Genomic DNA, 15,295 nt, shown 5'->3' on the forward strand with positions numbered 1-15,295 from the left:
ACATGCAGAAGTACCCCTGGCCATCAACCAATGTTGGCTTCTTTCTCCACCCCTCATCCACCCTCCTGAGGGAGGGGTGGGGAGCACCTCTAGATTATTTGCATGAAGATCAACTGGTCAGAAGACAGCAAATTAACGGAAAGGAATGGGGTGATACAGGTTTGGTAAGGCTGAAGTTTATGTTTATATAAATTTGTAAAAGAGTACACAATTAAGAGCATAAAATTAGATACAAAAGTATTCATTTAGAATGAGAAAATAAATCACAAGTTACAAATTTTTAAAAGCTGCCAGATACCACTAACATTGCAAAATTCAGAAAAATAAAACATTTGTGTTAGCTCACTGCCTGACAAACCTCTCTAATACTCTTTACCTACATTTTTTTTTTTTTTTTTTTTTTTTTTGGCTGTACGCGGGCCCCCCGCCGCTGTGGCCTCTCTCGCCGCAGAGCACAGGCTCCAGACGCACAGGCCCAGCGGCCATGGCTCACGGGCCCAGCCGCTCTGCGGCACGTGGGATCCTCCTGGACCGGGGCACGAACCCGTGCCCCCTGCATCAGCAGGTGGACTCTCAACCACTGCGCCACCAGGGAAGCCCCTCTTTACCTACATATTTGATTGTGTAATCTTTGCCTCTACATACAACCTTTTCAAATCTGCTCTAGGGAATTCCCTGGCAGCCCAGTGGTTAGGACTCTGTACTTCCATTGCAGGGGGCATGGGTTTGATCCTTGGTCCGGGAACTAAGGTCTTGCAAGCCGCTCAGCACAGCCAAGAAAATAAAATAAAATAAAATAATATTAATAAATTTTAAGATACATAAAATATGCTCTAGAGAAAGAATAGAAAGTTAATTCAAACTTTCCTCTAGAATGATTTATCAAAATGTTTCTTCTTATTGACAATTTAGAAAAGTGTCTTTTAACTTCACAGTCTGCTGTTGCTACATCATGTCAAGACATTTCTCGAAAACACCAGAGTCACCCCAACACAGCCCTACAGGAGAAGTGTATTAAAGGAGAAGTCGAAGAGGAAAGAGACAGAGGTCTGAATGACTGTGGTTAAAATCTCTTACTTGGCCGATTTCACAGAAGCATATGACCATATGAACACAGTGCGGGGAGCCCCTTCCATGACCGTGGAAGAGGTTGTGGAAAGGAGAGTCCCTTTCACACTTTTACTGAGGTGTAAGCTTTCAGCGGTTTCTCAGTGAATCTGCCTCCAAAGGGGAGCAGCTAGAGAAGGGAACCCACTTACAAAGGTTATTTGCAATAAACGGAGCTACTGCATGGGGCTCTGAGGGGGATCGATGGAACCAGACAAAGGGCAGTGGGTGCTAGAGATCCTTCGCCAGAAATGCCAGTGAGACTGTCTTCCTGTCCTCTTCAGATTGAGGATTCCGTAGAAATCAGAGTCATCTATCCACGACTTCACAGTCTCTCAGCCAGGAGGAAGAGGAAAAGGAAAGGCCAACCACGGAGAGAAGTGGCCTTTGGACAGTTACTTGCTTTGGGGATACTGTGTGCCTGAGGTGACAGCGGGATGGCCACCCAAGTGGCAAACTGGGTAGGCTCCTTTTAGTGCTTTGCCAGGAACTGTAAGGCAAATGTAAACCCCCTACGTTTTAGCAGAGAAGAGCTCTGGAAGGAGATTCTCCAGCTGAGGAGAAATACTCTGGGGGTTTTCAGGTACCCCTCGAGGACCACAGGCTTTATTGCCGCTGCCCCTGAGAATTCTACATCAAGGGAGATCCCAAGCCCTCCCTGGCCTGGGCTGAGACACATGAACTTGTGTCCTTTTCTTTAACTTGACTTTTTTTTTTTTTTTTTCCTGATTATAAAAGTAAAATATGCCCATTGGGGGAAAAAGAGAAAAACATTAAACAAACAAACAAACAAAAAACCTGTTACCGTTCATAATCCCACACCCTATTTCACATCGGTGTTGAGGCATATTTCCTCCAGTCTTTCTCAATACGTCATTTTTGCAAGGACTCTGCTTTTTTCACAACATATGATCATGCCTTTGTCTTGAAAAACTCAAATTACCATTCAAATACTGCTAGATATTTCATCACATGTGTTTGCAACAGTGGCTGTAGAACTCGAAAGAGTTCTACAGTAAGGAAATAAAATGCAAAAAGTCCAAAAGTAAAGCTGGATGTTGCCACACGTTACGTGGCCAACTAGCCCAGCAGGGCCCCCCAGCGGGACCGACGACCCTCTCCCTTCACTCTTGGTCTCCCCGCCCCGTCCCATCCCCACGACTCCCTCCCTTTCTTGCCCCGCTTCCTTCCCTGCTGAACCTGCTTTATGGCTCATCCTGGGAGAACAGCAGAGACTCAAATCCTTGCTGGCATCGAACTGGAAACAGCGCAGACTCAGCCTGAGGGCAGGCCTCCCACACACACACCCGCAGCCCCAGCGCCTGCGGTTACTTCCTCATACCCGCCTTCACAGCCTGAACCTGGGCCAAACCCACAGGCTGTTTGGAAATGTGGGACATTTCTCTCCCCCTCCGCGATACTGGGCGCCCATTAGCCCCCGAAGCCCCATTCCTTCCTTCTCGCAGGCTCTTTCAATCCACTATACCCTTAAAACCTATTTTCAAAAGAGGGTTCAAAGCTGAGTAGGTACTTTAGAGACTAATAAGCAAGCAAAAGTTTCAGCTCAAGGGAGGAATGCTCCAACTGTGCAACCCCTGGAATCAGGGAGCAGTGGGAGAAGAGGGGGTGGGGTGAGGATGGAGGGCTCCGCGCGAGGCCCCCCCAGGGCCTTGGGTTTCGAGGGGGTCTTTCCAGAAGGGTCGCAAGGCCCCCGAAGGTGGCGTCTGGCAGGGTTCTCCTGCCCCGCCCCCAACCACCCCCGTCCTCCGTGCCAGGCCCAGGCCTCGCTCCGGGAGGCCGGCCTCGGTGAGACCCCGGCTCGGGCGGCCGCAGAGGCCGGGATCGGGCCGCGCTGGGCGCTTTGGCCGCGGGGAGACGGGGGGTGGGGGCCCGGGCCGCGGCTCCCGGGAGCGCCGGCGCGAATGGGGGGCGCCGGGAAAATCCCCGCGGCGGGCGGGGCGCAGGAACTTGGCGGCCTCGCGGGGCGGGGCGCGGGCGCCGGGAGGGGCCGGCCTGGGCGCGGCGGCCGAGCCGGGCTCTCCTGCCACCCGGGACGCGCCGCCGCCGCTCTGGAAGAGGCAGGCCCCAGCGCCCTGCGCTCGCCATGGCCACCTAGGCGGCGACGTGAGCGGCTTGGCGACCCCGCGCTGGGGCCGGGCCGCGCCCAGAACGCCGCTGAGCCCGCAGCGCCCAGAGCCCCGGGCCATGCGGCCGCCGCCTCTGTTACTGCTGCCGCTGCTGTTACTGCTCAGTAGCTGCGGCGCAGCGGCGCCCCCGGCAGGTAAGCGGTTCCTGGACCCCACCCCCCCACCAGAGGCCGGCCGGAACCGTTGTCGCACGGGTGGGTGTCAGCGGAGAGCCCGGAGTATGTGGGGTGCCCACTGGAACCCCGATAGGTTGGGGGTAAACGGGGGTGTCCCTAGCGGGTGGCGTCCGCAGGGAACCTGGATCGGTTGAGGGGCTACAGGGCTGCCCCGATCGGGCGGGGTCCGCGGGGAGCCCGAAGTGGGTGTGGGGTGGTAGGGGAGAATGCCGGGCAGTCTCGGGGCGTGGGGCTGGCGCAGCGGGAGGAGCCGCTGGACGCCGTTCGCCCCTCCCGGCGCCCTGGACATCGCTGGCAGGAAGGAGGGGCTCAAGCTGCCCCTGCCTGAATCTGGACACACTCTAGCTCCTTCTCCCCCACCCCCGCGCCGCCGCCCAAACACCAGCGCGGCCCGACTCCGAATGCCTCAAAATGAACAAAGGAAAAACCGGATCCAGGGCTCGAGGAAAGGCCGCCTCTGCGGGCCACAGAGTCTTCTCCTGGGCCGCCTGAACGTTGCCCCGTCTGGCACGTCCTCACGTCCTCAGTGGCCTGAGCTAGAAGCAGGTCCCAGGCCTGCCTTCCTGGCAGCTGCGTGCCGTGGAGGCCAGCCACCGGCAGGGACCTCCGTCTTGGAGGTTGTGACTGTAACTCAGTCTTACTGTGGCCGGGTGTGTTTAATATTGGTGTGAAATCCCGATAGGGAACGGATAGATGGGGGGGCGGGGAAGGGGGCGGGGCGGGGCAGCGCTCAGGGCAGGACCCAGAAATGTCGCGTTCTGGGTAAGGGGGTCGGTCAGCTGAACCAGACGGTTAATCCCAGCTCCGTTCCCATCTGGACGGCCCTTTACCTGGGATCGGCCACCTGCTTACCTCTGACACTAACTGACCATACTTATGAGCAAAAGAGAAAAACTACGAAAAAAGAGAGAGCAAGAAAGAGAAAACAATGACAAAGGTGAATGTGTGAGAACATTCTGTGCATGTCCACGTGTTTGTGTTTTGCTGGGTTCTTTCCCGTGGAAAAGCCGGTATCATAGCTTGGGTAACACTTAAGAAGTCTCAAGAATTTAGAAGTTTCCTCCCACTTGAATTCTCCAGGTGTTGTTTGCGTTTGTTTCTTTTATCAGCATCCCTTGCTAAAGCCCTTAAACGCCGTAGATCCTGGCTTAGGGGAGCCTTGCATGTGGGGATGTGTGCTCCTGGTTAAATGGCTGTTTCCCCTGGGAGTCGGACAGATGGGTTTGAATCTCGACTCTGCTTCTCCCCAGCTTCAAGCCTTGAACAACCTATGTCTGACCCTTCCCTGCTTCCTTCACATGAGATTTGGGCCCTGGTAAAATGTTGGTAATTGCCCAAGGTAGTCCTTTATACTAGTGCTGCTCCTGATCAGTCTGTGAACTGTTTGTGACTTGTCTGCCAATAGTCCAGAGGTTGAGAGAAGTATTTCGAAACTTTGCGATTTGATATTGCTATAGCACGCATGGGCAGGTCCATCTTTCTAGTGATTATCTTTGATTGTATTCTGCAAAAGTTTGGGTCTCTGTGATGCACTGGAAATAAACTGGTCCTTCACCACAGATCCTTTGCAAAGCAGCACCGCATTATGCTAATCTGTTTTTTGTGACTATTTGAAATTGTGCATAATAAACAATTAAAAACTAACCGGGATATTTTTAAGAGAAACTCTTTGTTAGTCAAAACACAAAGTGAAAAGATGAACGATTATATAGTAAACGGGTAGTAAGTAGAAAAATTTCCAGACTTCTCCATAATTTACAGGTGTCTTTCAGTAGTCACGTAATTGCTTTTATGGTCAGAGGGGAGAAAAATCAAGTACTGGAAAATTTTTAAAGGGAGACTTGCAATATCTACCCCTTCGAGTTGTTAGAAGGATGACATATGTAAAATACCGGACCTGACCCAATCTGTAGTAAGTGGTACTTTAGATAGACGCTAATCAAAGCATTAAAGTGCAGTAAGTCAACCCACTCTTTAGTAATTTAATTACCCGAATGTTGAAGAATTAAGGCTTCTATTTGTAATTGTCATAGCTGCTGCTTATTGTCTAGCAGATTGGAATGTCCTTAGGCCACAACATTTTCTCACCATGACTTTCTGGCTTGAACATCCAAAGCTTCTCAGAGCTTAGAGACCACTGAGAAAGACCATAAATCCCCAACCACATAAAAATCATTGCAGATAAATGTGTATTAAGTAACTCCTGTTTGTCCATAATCTCAACAGTGGAAACTACTATGTAACTGGCATGTTTGGGGGCAAACTCTATAAATGATAGTAATGGCCACCATTTATTGGGCTACTCTTTTAACTCAGACAAGCTGTTAAATGCTTTCTATACATTATCTCTCCTAATTTCCTCACCCATAGTTTGAAGTACATAAGAGCCCCATTTTACTCCCTGGGAAACCAAACCATCCTTTATAGGAAGAGACAAATGGTCTAGGTAAGTAAGCTGATGTCCAGTATTTACAGACGAGAGCAGCTTCCTGGTTATGGGTGGGGATTCAGGGAATGTCTTTTTGACTTCTCCTCATCTGCAGGGAGGTGACATCACTGATGTTCATCATAATGACCCATCCATGGGAAGATCCTGAAGGGTGTTCGATTGTCAAGATTAAATGATTAATTTTGATGTTAGCAGTACTTTATTTTATTATCTGTGTGTGATGTGTGTTTATCAAACTATGCTGTTAAGACCCAGGAGAGACTATTCTTAAAAACGTATAAAATCTCAAACACCTGGATCCAGGGTGGATCGGAGGTGGCCAGTTGGGGCAGGAAGGTGGAACAGAAGGAGCTGTGGTTGTGAGGTGCAGAGAACACACTTGGCACCTCCCTAGGTTATCTCTTCTTACCATTAACAGTTAGTGCACCATTGCCCCAAAGACCGTGGAGAACCAAGTAGAGTGGGGCTTTGTACACCCTACTTAGGACAGTGAGCTTTTATCTTGTAGGAGCTGGGGTGTCATTAAAGGCCTGGTGTCCACCTCCAGGGACTGTATTAGTTTCCTGTTGTTGCTGGAATGAAAGACTACCAACTTGGCACCTCAAACATGTTCGCCGCCTAACTAATTGGATATCAGCCGATTTTGCTGTAAAAGATAAAATAACTGGTTGATCGTTTGGTTTCACAGTTTGGTTTCAAGTGGTTGAAATGTGTCAGCGTTTCTTCCAGTTAATGAAGTTACTGATGACTTTATCAAGCTGACAGATGATGATGATTTGGTTTCTGATTTTGAAACACACTACCTTGGAAGAGAAAGAGACCAACGGCCTTAAAGGTGCAGCGTTGACCCAACGTTTCCCATAGAACTAAACGTTTATCAGGGGACATGTGACAATATGCCAAGACCACACAATAGTGTAGAGGCTTTCACAACGCAGTACAAAGCTCAGTTACAAACATGCATCCCAGTGTTCAGAAACTGACACCTCGCTTAATGAAATACGAAATCTTAGTGAAAAAGAGAAAGCATGAAACAAGTCAATGAGCAAAAAACAAAACAAAACAAAACAATGTATAATATGATGAACGAAAGACTTTGAAGACAAGGGCTTTGTAAAGCCCACAAAATAAAATCAGTTGTTTGCGCAGTATTGCCATGCATCTACACACATTTTAAATGGATTCAAATATTTTGTATTTTGCAATAAAGTCTTCTAAGTTTTGTTATCACTTTTCATGTTTCATTATGTCTTGTGTAATGTCTCTCTTTTATTTTTCATTATTTTACTTTTTACAGCTAAATTGCCTTACGGCAAATTAGTTATTTGGCAAAAATGTTTGCAGTGAAAATGCTGTGGCAAAAATGTCTACGGCAAAGAAGCTTATGGTGAAGATGCCTAGAACCAAATTTAGTGTCTTACAGTTCTGGAGGTCAGCAGTCAGATGCAGCTTTCACTGGGCTAAAATCAAGGTGTTGTAGCGATGTGTTCCTTTCTGAGGGTTCTAGGGGAAGGATCATTTCCTTGCCTTTTCCAGCTTCTAGACAAACATCCTTGTGGTGACATTGGGTCCACCCAGATACTCCAGGATAATCTGTTTTTAGGTCTTCTGATTAGGACCCTAAATTTCTTTTTTTTTTAATTTAACATCTTTATTGGAGTATAATTGCTTTACAATGGTGCGTTAGTTTAGTTTCTGCTTTATAACAAAGTGAATCAGCCATACATATACATACATCCCCATATCTCCTCCCTCTTGCGTCTCCCTCCCTCCCACCCTCCCTATCCCACCCCTCTAGGTGGTCACAAAGCACCCAGCTGATCTCCCTGCGCTATGCGGCTGCTTACCACTAGCTATCTATTTTTACATTTGGTAGTGTATATATTAGTCCATGCCACTCTCTCACTTCGTCCCAGCTTACCCTTCCCCCTCCCCGTGTCCTCAAGTCCATTCTCTACATCTGCATCTTTATTCCTGTCCTGCGCCTAGGTTCTAAAGAAACTTTTTTTTTTTTTTAGATTCCATATATATGTGTTAGCATACGGTATTTGTTTTTCTGTTTCTGACTTCCTTCACTCTGTATGACAGTCCATGCACCTCACTACAAATAACTCAATTTCGTTTCTTTTTATGGATGAGTAATATTGCATTGTGTATATGTGCCACATCTTCTTTATCCATTCATCTGTTGATGGACACTTAGGTGGCTTCCATATCCTGGCTATTGTAAATAGAGCTGCAGTGAACATTGTGGTACATGACTCTTTTTGAATTATGGTTTTCTCAGGGTATATGCCCAGTAGTGGGATTGCTGGGTCATATAGTAGTTCTATTTTTAGTTTTTTTGAGGAAACTCCATGCTGTTCTCCATAGTGGCTGTATCAATTTACATTTCCACCAACAGTGCAAGAGGGTTCCCTTTTCTCCACACCCTCTCCAGCATTTATTGTTTGTAGATTTTTTGATGATGGCCATTCTGACTGGTGTGAGGTGATACCTCATTGTAGTTTTGATTTGCATTTCTCTAATGATTAGTGATGTTGAGCATCCTTTCATGTGTTTGTTGGCAATCTGTATATCTTCTTTAGAGAAATGTCTGTTTAGGTCTTCTGCCCATTTTTGGATTGGGTTGTTTGTTTGGGTTTTTTTTTAATAAATTTATTTATTTTACTTATTTATTATTTTTTGGCTGTGTTGGGTCTTCGTTGCTGCATGTGGGCTTTCTCTAGTTGCGGCGAGCAGGGGCTACTCTTCGTTGCAGTGTGCAGGCTTCTCATTGCGGTGGCTTCTCTTGTTGCAGAGCACAGGCTCTAGGCAGACGGGCTTCAGTAGTTGTGGTGCGCAGGCTCTATAGAGCAGGCTCGGTAATTGTGGCACACGGGCTTAGTTGCTCTGCGGCACATGGGATCTTCCCGGACCAGGGCTCGAACCCGTGTCACCTGCATTAGCAGGCAGATTCTTAACCACTGTGCCACCAGGGAAGCCCCGGTTGTTTGGTTTTTTTTTGATATTGAGCTGCATGAGCTGCTTGTGTATTTTGGAGATTAATCCTTTGTCAGTTGCTTTGTTTGAAACTATTTTCTCCCATTCTGAGGGTTGTCTTTTCGTCTTATGGTTTCCTTTGCTGTGCAAAAGCTTTGAAGTTTCATTAGGTCCCATTTGTTTATTTTTGTTTTTATTTCCATTTCTCAAGGAGGCGGGTCGAAAAGGATCTTGCTGTGGTTTATGTCATAGAGTGTTCTGCCTATGTTTTCCTCTAAGGGTTTTATAGTGTCTGGCCTTACATTTAGGTCTTTAATCCATTTGGAGTTTATTTTGGTGTATGGTGTTAGGTAGTGTTCTAATTTCATTCTTTTACATGTAGCTGTCCTGTTTTCCCAGCACCACTTATTGAAGAGGCTGTCTTTTCTCCATTGTATGTTCTTGCCTCTTTTGTCATAAATTAGGTGCCCATATGTGTGTGGGTTTATCTCTGGGCATTCTATACTATACCATTGATCTATATTTCTGTTTTTGTACCAGTACCTTATTGTCTTGATTACTGTAGCTTTGTAGTATAGTCTGAAGTCAGGGAGCCTAATTCCTCCAGCTCCGTTTTTCTTTCTCAGGATTGCTTTGGCTACTCAGGATCTTTTGTGTTTCCATACAAATTGTGAAATTTTTTGTTCTAGTTCTGTGAAAAATGCCATTGGTAGTTTAATAGAGATTGCATTGAATCTGTAGATTGCTTTGGGTAGTATAGTCATCTTCACAATGTTGATTCTTCCGATCCAAGAACATGGTATATCTCTCCATCTGTTTGTATCACCTTTAATTTCTTTCATCAGTGTCTTATAGTTTTCTGCATACAGGTCTTTTGTCTCCTTAGGTAGGTTTATTCCTAGGTATTTTATTCTTTTTGTTGCAATGGTAAATGGGAGTGTTTCCTTAATTTCTCTTTCAGATTTTTCATCATTAGTGTATAGGAATGCAAGAGATTTCTGTGCATTAACTTTGTATCCTTCTACTTTACCAAATTCATTGATTAGCTCTAGTAGTTTTCTGGTATCATCTTTAGGATTCTCTATATATAGTATCATGTCATCTGCAAACAGTGGCAGTTTTACTTTTTTTCCAATTTGGATTCCTTTTTCCTTTTTCTTCTCTGATTGCTGTGGCTAAAACTTCCAAGAATATGTTGAATAATAGTGGTGAGAGTGGACAGCCTTGTCTTGTTCCTGATCTTAGTGGAAATGGTTTCAGTTTTTCACCATTGAGAGCAATGTTGACTGTGGGTTTGTCATATATCGCCTTTATTATGTTGAGGTAAGTTCCCTCTATGCCTACTTTCTGGAGGGTTTTTATCATAAATGGGTGTTAAATTTTGTCAAAAGCTTTTTCTGCATCTATTGACATGATCATATGGTTTTTCTCCTTCAATTTGTTAATATGGTTTATCACATTGATTGATTTGCATATATTGAAAAATCCTTGCATTCCTGGGATAAACCCCACTTGATCATGGTGTATGATCCTTTAAATGTGCTGTTGGATACTGTTTGCTAGTATTTTGTTGAGGATTTTTGCATCTATCTTCATCAGTGATATTGGCCTGTAGTTTTCTTTTTTTGTGGCATCTTTGTCTGGTTTGGATATCAGGGTGATGGTGACCTTGTAGAATGAGTTTGGGAGTATTTCCTCCCTCTGCTATATTTTGGAAGACTTTGAGAAGGATAGGTGTTAGCTCTTCTCTAAATGTTTGATAGAATTTGCCTGTGAAGCCATCTGGTCCTGGGCTTTTGTTTGTTGGAAGATTTTAAATCACAGTTTCAATTTCAGTGCTTGTGATTGGTCTGTTTATATTTTCTATTTCTTCCTGGTTCAGGTTGTCCATTTCTTCCAGCTTGTCCATTTTATTGGCATATAGTTTCTTGTAGTCAGCTCTCATGATCCTTTGTATTTCTGCAGTGTCAGTTGTTACTTCTCCTTTTTCATTTCTAATTCTATTGATTTGAGTCTTCTCCCTTTTTTTCTTAATGAGTCTGGCTAATGGTTTATCAATTTCGTTTATCTTCTCAAAGAACCAGCTTTTAGTTTTATTGATCTTTGCTATCATTTCCTTCATTTCATTTTCATTTCTTTCTGATCTGATCTTTATGATTTCTTTCCTTCTGCTAACTTTGGGTTTTTTTTTTGTTCTTTCTCTAATTGCTTTAGTTGTAAGTTTACGTTATTTATTTGAGATGTTTCTTGTTTCTTGAGGTAGGATTGTATTGCTATACACTTCCCTCTTAGAACTGCTTTTGCTGCATCTCATAGGTTTTGGGTCATCATGTTTTCATTGTCATTTGTTTCTAGGTATTTTTTTATTTCCTCTTTGATTTCTTCAGTGATGTCTTGGTTATTTAGTAGTGTACTGTTTAGTCTCCATGTGTTTGGTTTTTTTACAGACTTTTTCCTGTAATTGATATCTAGTCTCATAGTGTTGTGGTCAGAAAAGATACTTGATATGATTTCAATTTTTTTAAATTTACCAAGGCTTGATTTGTGACCCAAGATATGATCTATCCTGGAGAATCTTCCATGAGCACTTGAGAAGAAAGTGTAATCTGCTGTTTTTGGATAGAATGTCCTATAAATATCAATTAAGTCCATCTTGTTTAATGTATCATTTAAAGCTCGTGTTTCCTTATTTATGTTCACTTTGGATGATCTGTCCATTGGTGAAAGTGGGGTGTTAAAGTCCCCTACTATGATTGTGTTACTGTCAATTTCCCCTTTTATGGCTGTTAGCATTTGCCTTATGTATTATGGTGCTCCTATGTTGGGTGCATAAATATTTACAATTGTTATATCTTCCTCTTGGATTGATCCCTTGATCATTATGTAGTGTCCTTCTTTGTCTCTTGTAATAGTCTTTATTTTAAAGTCTATTTTGTCTGGTATGAGTATTGCTACTCCAGCTTTCTTTTGATTTCCATTTGCATGGAATATCTTTTTCCATCCCCTCACTTTCAGTCTGTATGTGTCCCTAGGTCTGAAGTGGGTCTCTTGTAGACAGCATATATACGGGTCTTGTTTTTGTATCCATTCAGCCAGTCTATGTCTTTTGGTTGGAGCATTTAATCCATTTATATTTAAGGTAGTTATCAATATGAATGTTCCTATTACCATTTTCTTAATTGTTTTGGGCTTGTTATTGTAAGTCTTTTCCTTCTCTTGTGTTTCCTGCCTAGAGAAGTTTCTAAAGAAACATCATAATAAGCTCACAGGCACCCCAAAACAGGCGTTTGTTGTAGAGCTCGTTTAGTGGTGCTGAATTCTCTTAGCTTTTGCTTGTCTGTAAAGGTTTTAATTTCTCTATCAAATCTGAATGAGAGCCTTGCTGGGTAGAGTAATCTTGGTTGTAGGTTTTTCCCTTTCATCATTTTAAGTATTTTCTGTCACTCCCTTCTGGCTTGCAGAGTTTCTGCTGCAAGATCAGCTGTTAACCTTATGGGGATTCCCTTGTATGCTAATTGTTGCTTTTCCCTTGCTGCTTTTAATCTTTTTTCTTTGAATTTAATTTTTGATAGTTTGATTAAGATGTGTCTTGACGTGTTTCTCCTTGGATTTATCCTGTATGGGGCTCTCTGCATTTCCTGGACTTTATTGACTATTTCCTTACCCATCTTAGGGAAGTTTTCAACCAAAATCTCTTCAAATATTTTCTCAGTCCCTTTTTTTTTCTCTCCTTCTTATGGGACCCCTGTAATTCGAATGTTGGTGCGTTTAATGTTGTTCCAGAAGTCTCTGAGATTGTCCTCAACTCTTTTCATTCTTTTTTCTTTATTCTGCCCTGTGGTAGTCATTTCCACGATTTTATCTTCCAGACCACTTATCCGTTCTTCTGCCTCGGTTATTCTGCTATTGATTCCTTCTAGAGAATTTTTAATTTCATTGGTTGTGTTGTTCATCATTGTTTGTTTGCTCTTTAGTTCTTCTAGGTCCTTGTTAAATGTTTCTCGTATTTTCTCCATTCTATTTCCAAGATTTTGGATCATCTTTAATATCATTACTGTGAATTCTTTTTCAGGTAGACTGCCTATTTCCTCTTCATTTGTTTGATCTGGTGGGTTTTTACCTTACTCCTTCATCTGCTGTGTATTTCTCTGTCTTGTCATTTTGCCTAACTTACTGCGTTTGGGGTCTCCTTTTCACAGGCTGCAGGTTTGTAGTTCCTGTTGTTTTTGGTGTCTGCCCCCAGTGGCTAAGGTTGGTTCAGTGGGTTGTGTAGGCTTCCTGGTGGAGGCGAGTGGTACCTGTGTTTTGGTGGGTGTGGCTGGATCTTGTCTTTCTGGTGGGCAGGACCGCGTCCGGTGGTGTGTTTTGGGGTGCCTGTGATCTTATTATGATTTTAGGCAGCCTCTCTGCTAATGGGTGGGGTTGTGTTCCTGCCTTGCTAGTTGTTTGGCATAGGGTGCCCAGCACTGTAGCTTGCTGGTTGTTGAGTGGAGCTGGGTCTTAACATTGAGATGGAGATCTCTGGGAGAGCTTTCACTGTTTGATATTACCTGGAGCCGGGAGGTCTCTGGTGTACCAATGTCCTGATCTTGGCTCTCCCACCTCAGAGGCTCAGGCCTGACACCCGGCCAGAGCACCAAGGCCCTGTCAGCTACACGGCTGTGCACGCCCCGCGTCCTCTTCAGAACCCTAAGTTTCATCCCCTCCCAAAGATATCTGTGTCCTGTGAATACATTAGGACACAGACATCTTTGGGAGGGGCCACTGTTCTGTGTACAGCAGGGTCAGACCATTGAATACAGTGATCAGCATGGGGCTGGGCCCCCTGTTGGTGGTCACTGAAGGCAGGGTCTGGGTATCGGGTCGCGGCTCGCCACCTGCAGAAGCAGCCGTCCATCAGATCACCCTGAGATAGGCATGTCTTAAAAATCACACTTAGGCAGCAGTGTCTGGTTTGCCTTTCGTTCGTGGTCCTGCATTTGCCCCTCACTCCATCTCTGGGAGAGATGGTATCATTTCATTATTCATGGGGAAACTGAGGCTCAGGTGGGGTCGTGGTAGGATCCCATGGCCCTAGGTGGCAGGATCAGGATTCCAGCCAAAGCCCTTTGTCCAGAAATTCTCTTCCCTTCCCACAGAGCCTTTGTCAACACTGTTGACAGCAGGTGCTATGGCCCTAAATATATTGACCCTTTAGAGCCATGCAGATAAGTCCATGGTCCAGAGTTGTACCCACTCCCTGCCCCAGCCTCTGAGACCAGAGGAAAGGCAGGACTTACACATAAAGCAAGGAAGAGAAAGAGGAACTGAGCTTAGCGTGGGTTTCGGGTGGACAAATGCAACACTGAGGAGACAGAAACTGGCTACATAATCCCTGAAGCAACTCAGGCCGCTGGGCTGCAGGCCACTCGCTCCCCAGATCCTGCGTGCCTGGTCCTCCAGGCACTGAGGATGAAGCAGCCCCCAAGGGTGGCAACACCCAGCCCTCCTGGAGCTCGCTGCTCTAGTGCCGGGGGAGACTGTCAGTGAGCTGCTAGCAAGGAGGAGAGGAAACGATCACGTGGTGCTCGCGCTGTTCTCAGCACCGCATGTGAAATTAACCCACTCATTCCTCAGAGTAACCCTTTGAAGTCTGCACTGTTTTCGTTTCCATTTCGCAGGTGAGACCACCGAGGCACAGAGAGGGAAACAGCTTGCTCAAGGTCCCGCAAAGAGCGCGTGGCTTTGAACCCAGGCAGTCAAGTTCTGGAATCCATGCCTCTCACCACCGGGGTACAAACAAAGGACGCAGGTGGTGGGAAAGCCAGGAGAAAAGGAAGGCAGGGATCAGGAGTCCCCTGCCCTGGGCTTCGTAGGCAGGAAGCTGCTCTGATAAGGTGGTATCTGAGCAGAGACATGAAGGGCGCGGGGGAGAGAGCCTGGCACAGGGGGAGAGAAGGCTCCAGAGAACGGCAGCAGCAAGGGCAAGGCGAGGTGGGAGGGTACCCGGCGCTTCCCAGGACCAGGGAGGAGGCCACGGGAGGCCGTTGAGGGACGGGCCTCCTGAGAGGCGTGCAGGGCCGGGGTTGAAGCTGTTGGTGTTAATGAGTGGGCAGCCTCTGGTACTTCACTGTGAAGTCTACAGCCGTCAGACTCATTTTCTTCTCTGAATGTGGCGAGACAGGGGAGTCCAAGAAACTCAAATACGAGAGCAAAACTGCAGGTCCTCTCTCCACACCTCAGTAAAATGAACGTTGAAGAAAGTGGAAGGGGCTTCCCTGGTGGCGCAGTGGTTGAGAGTCCGCCTGCCGATGCAGGGCACACGGGTTCGTGTCCCGGTCCGGGAAGATCCCACATGCCGCGGAGCGGCTGGGCCCGTGAGCCATGGCCGCTGAGCCTGCACATCCGGAGCCTGTGCTCCGCGACGGGAGAGGCCACGGCAGTGAGAGGCCCGC

At 45.9% G+C, this 15,295-nt stretch overlaps 1 protein-coding gene across 1 annotated transcript in view; it reads left to right on the forward strand.

Annotated features, from left to right (window-relative positions):
* Positions 1-3,312: 3,312 nt before the first annotated feature.
* The window catches only part of IFNGR2 (interferon gamma receptor 2), a gene marked incomplete at its 5' end in the record, with an annotated part of 35,216 nt that continues 23,233 nt past the window's right edge, over positions 3,313-15,295 (forward strand). The window contains one exon of the mRNA XM_079705633.1: positions 3,313-3,388. Within this exon, the coding sequence (XP_079561759.1) occupies positions 3,313-3,388 (76 nt within the window). The remainder of the gene's footprint in view (positions 3,389-15,295) is intronic.

The sequence above is a fragment of the Hyperoodon ampullatus genome, assembly GCF_949752795.1.
Source record: "Hyperoodon ampullatus genome assembly, chromosome: 5".
NCBI classification, from domain to species: Eukaryota; Metazoa; Chordata; class Mammalia; order Artiodactyla; family Ziphiidae; genus Hyperoodon; species Hyperoodon ampullatus.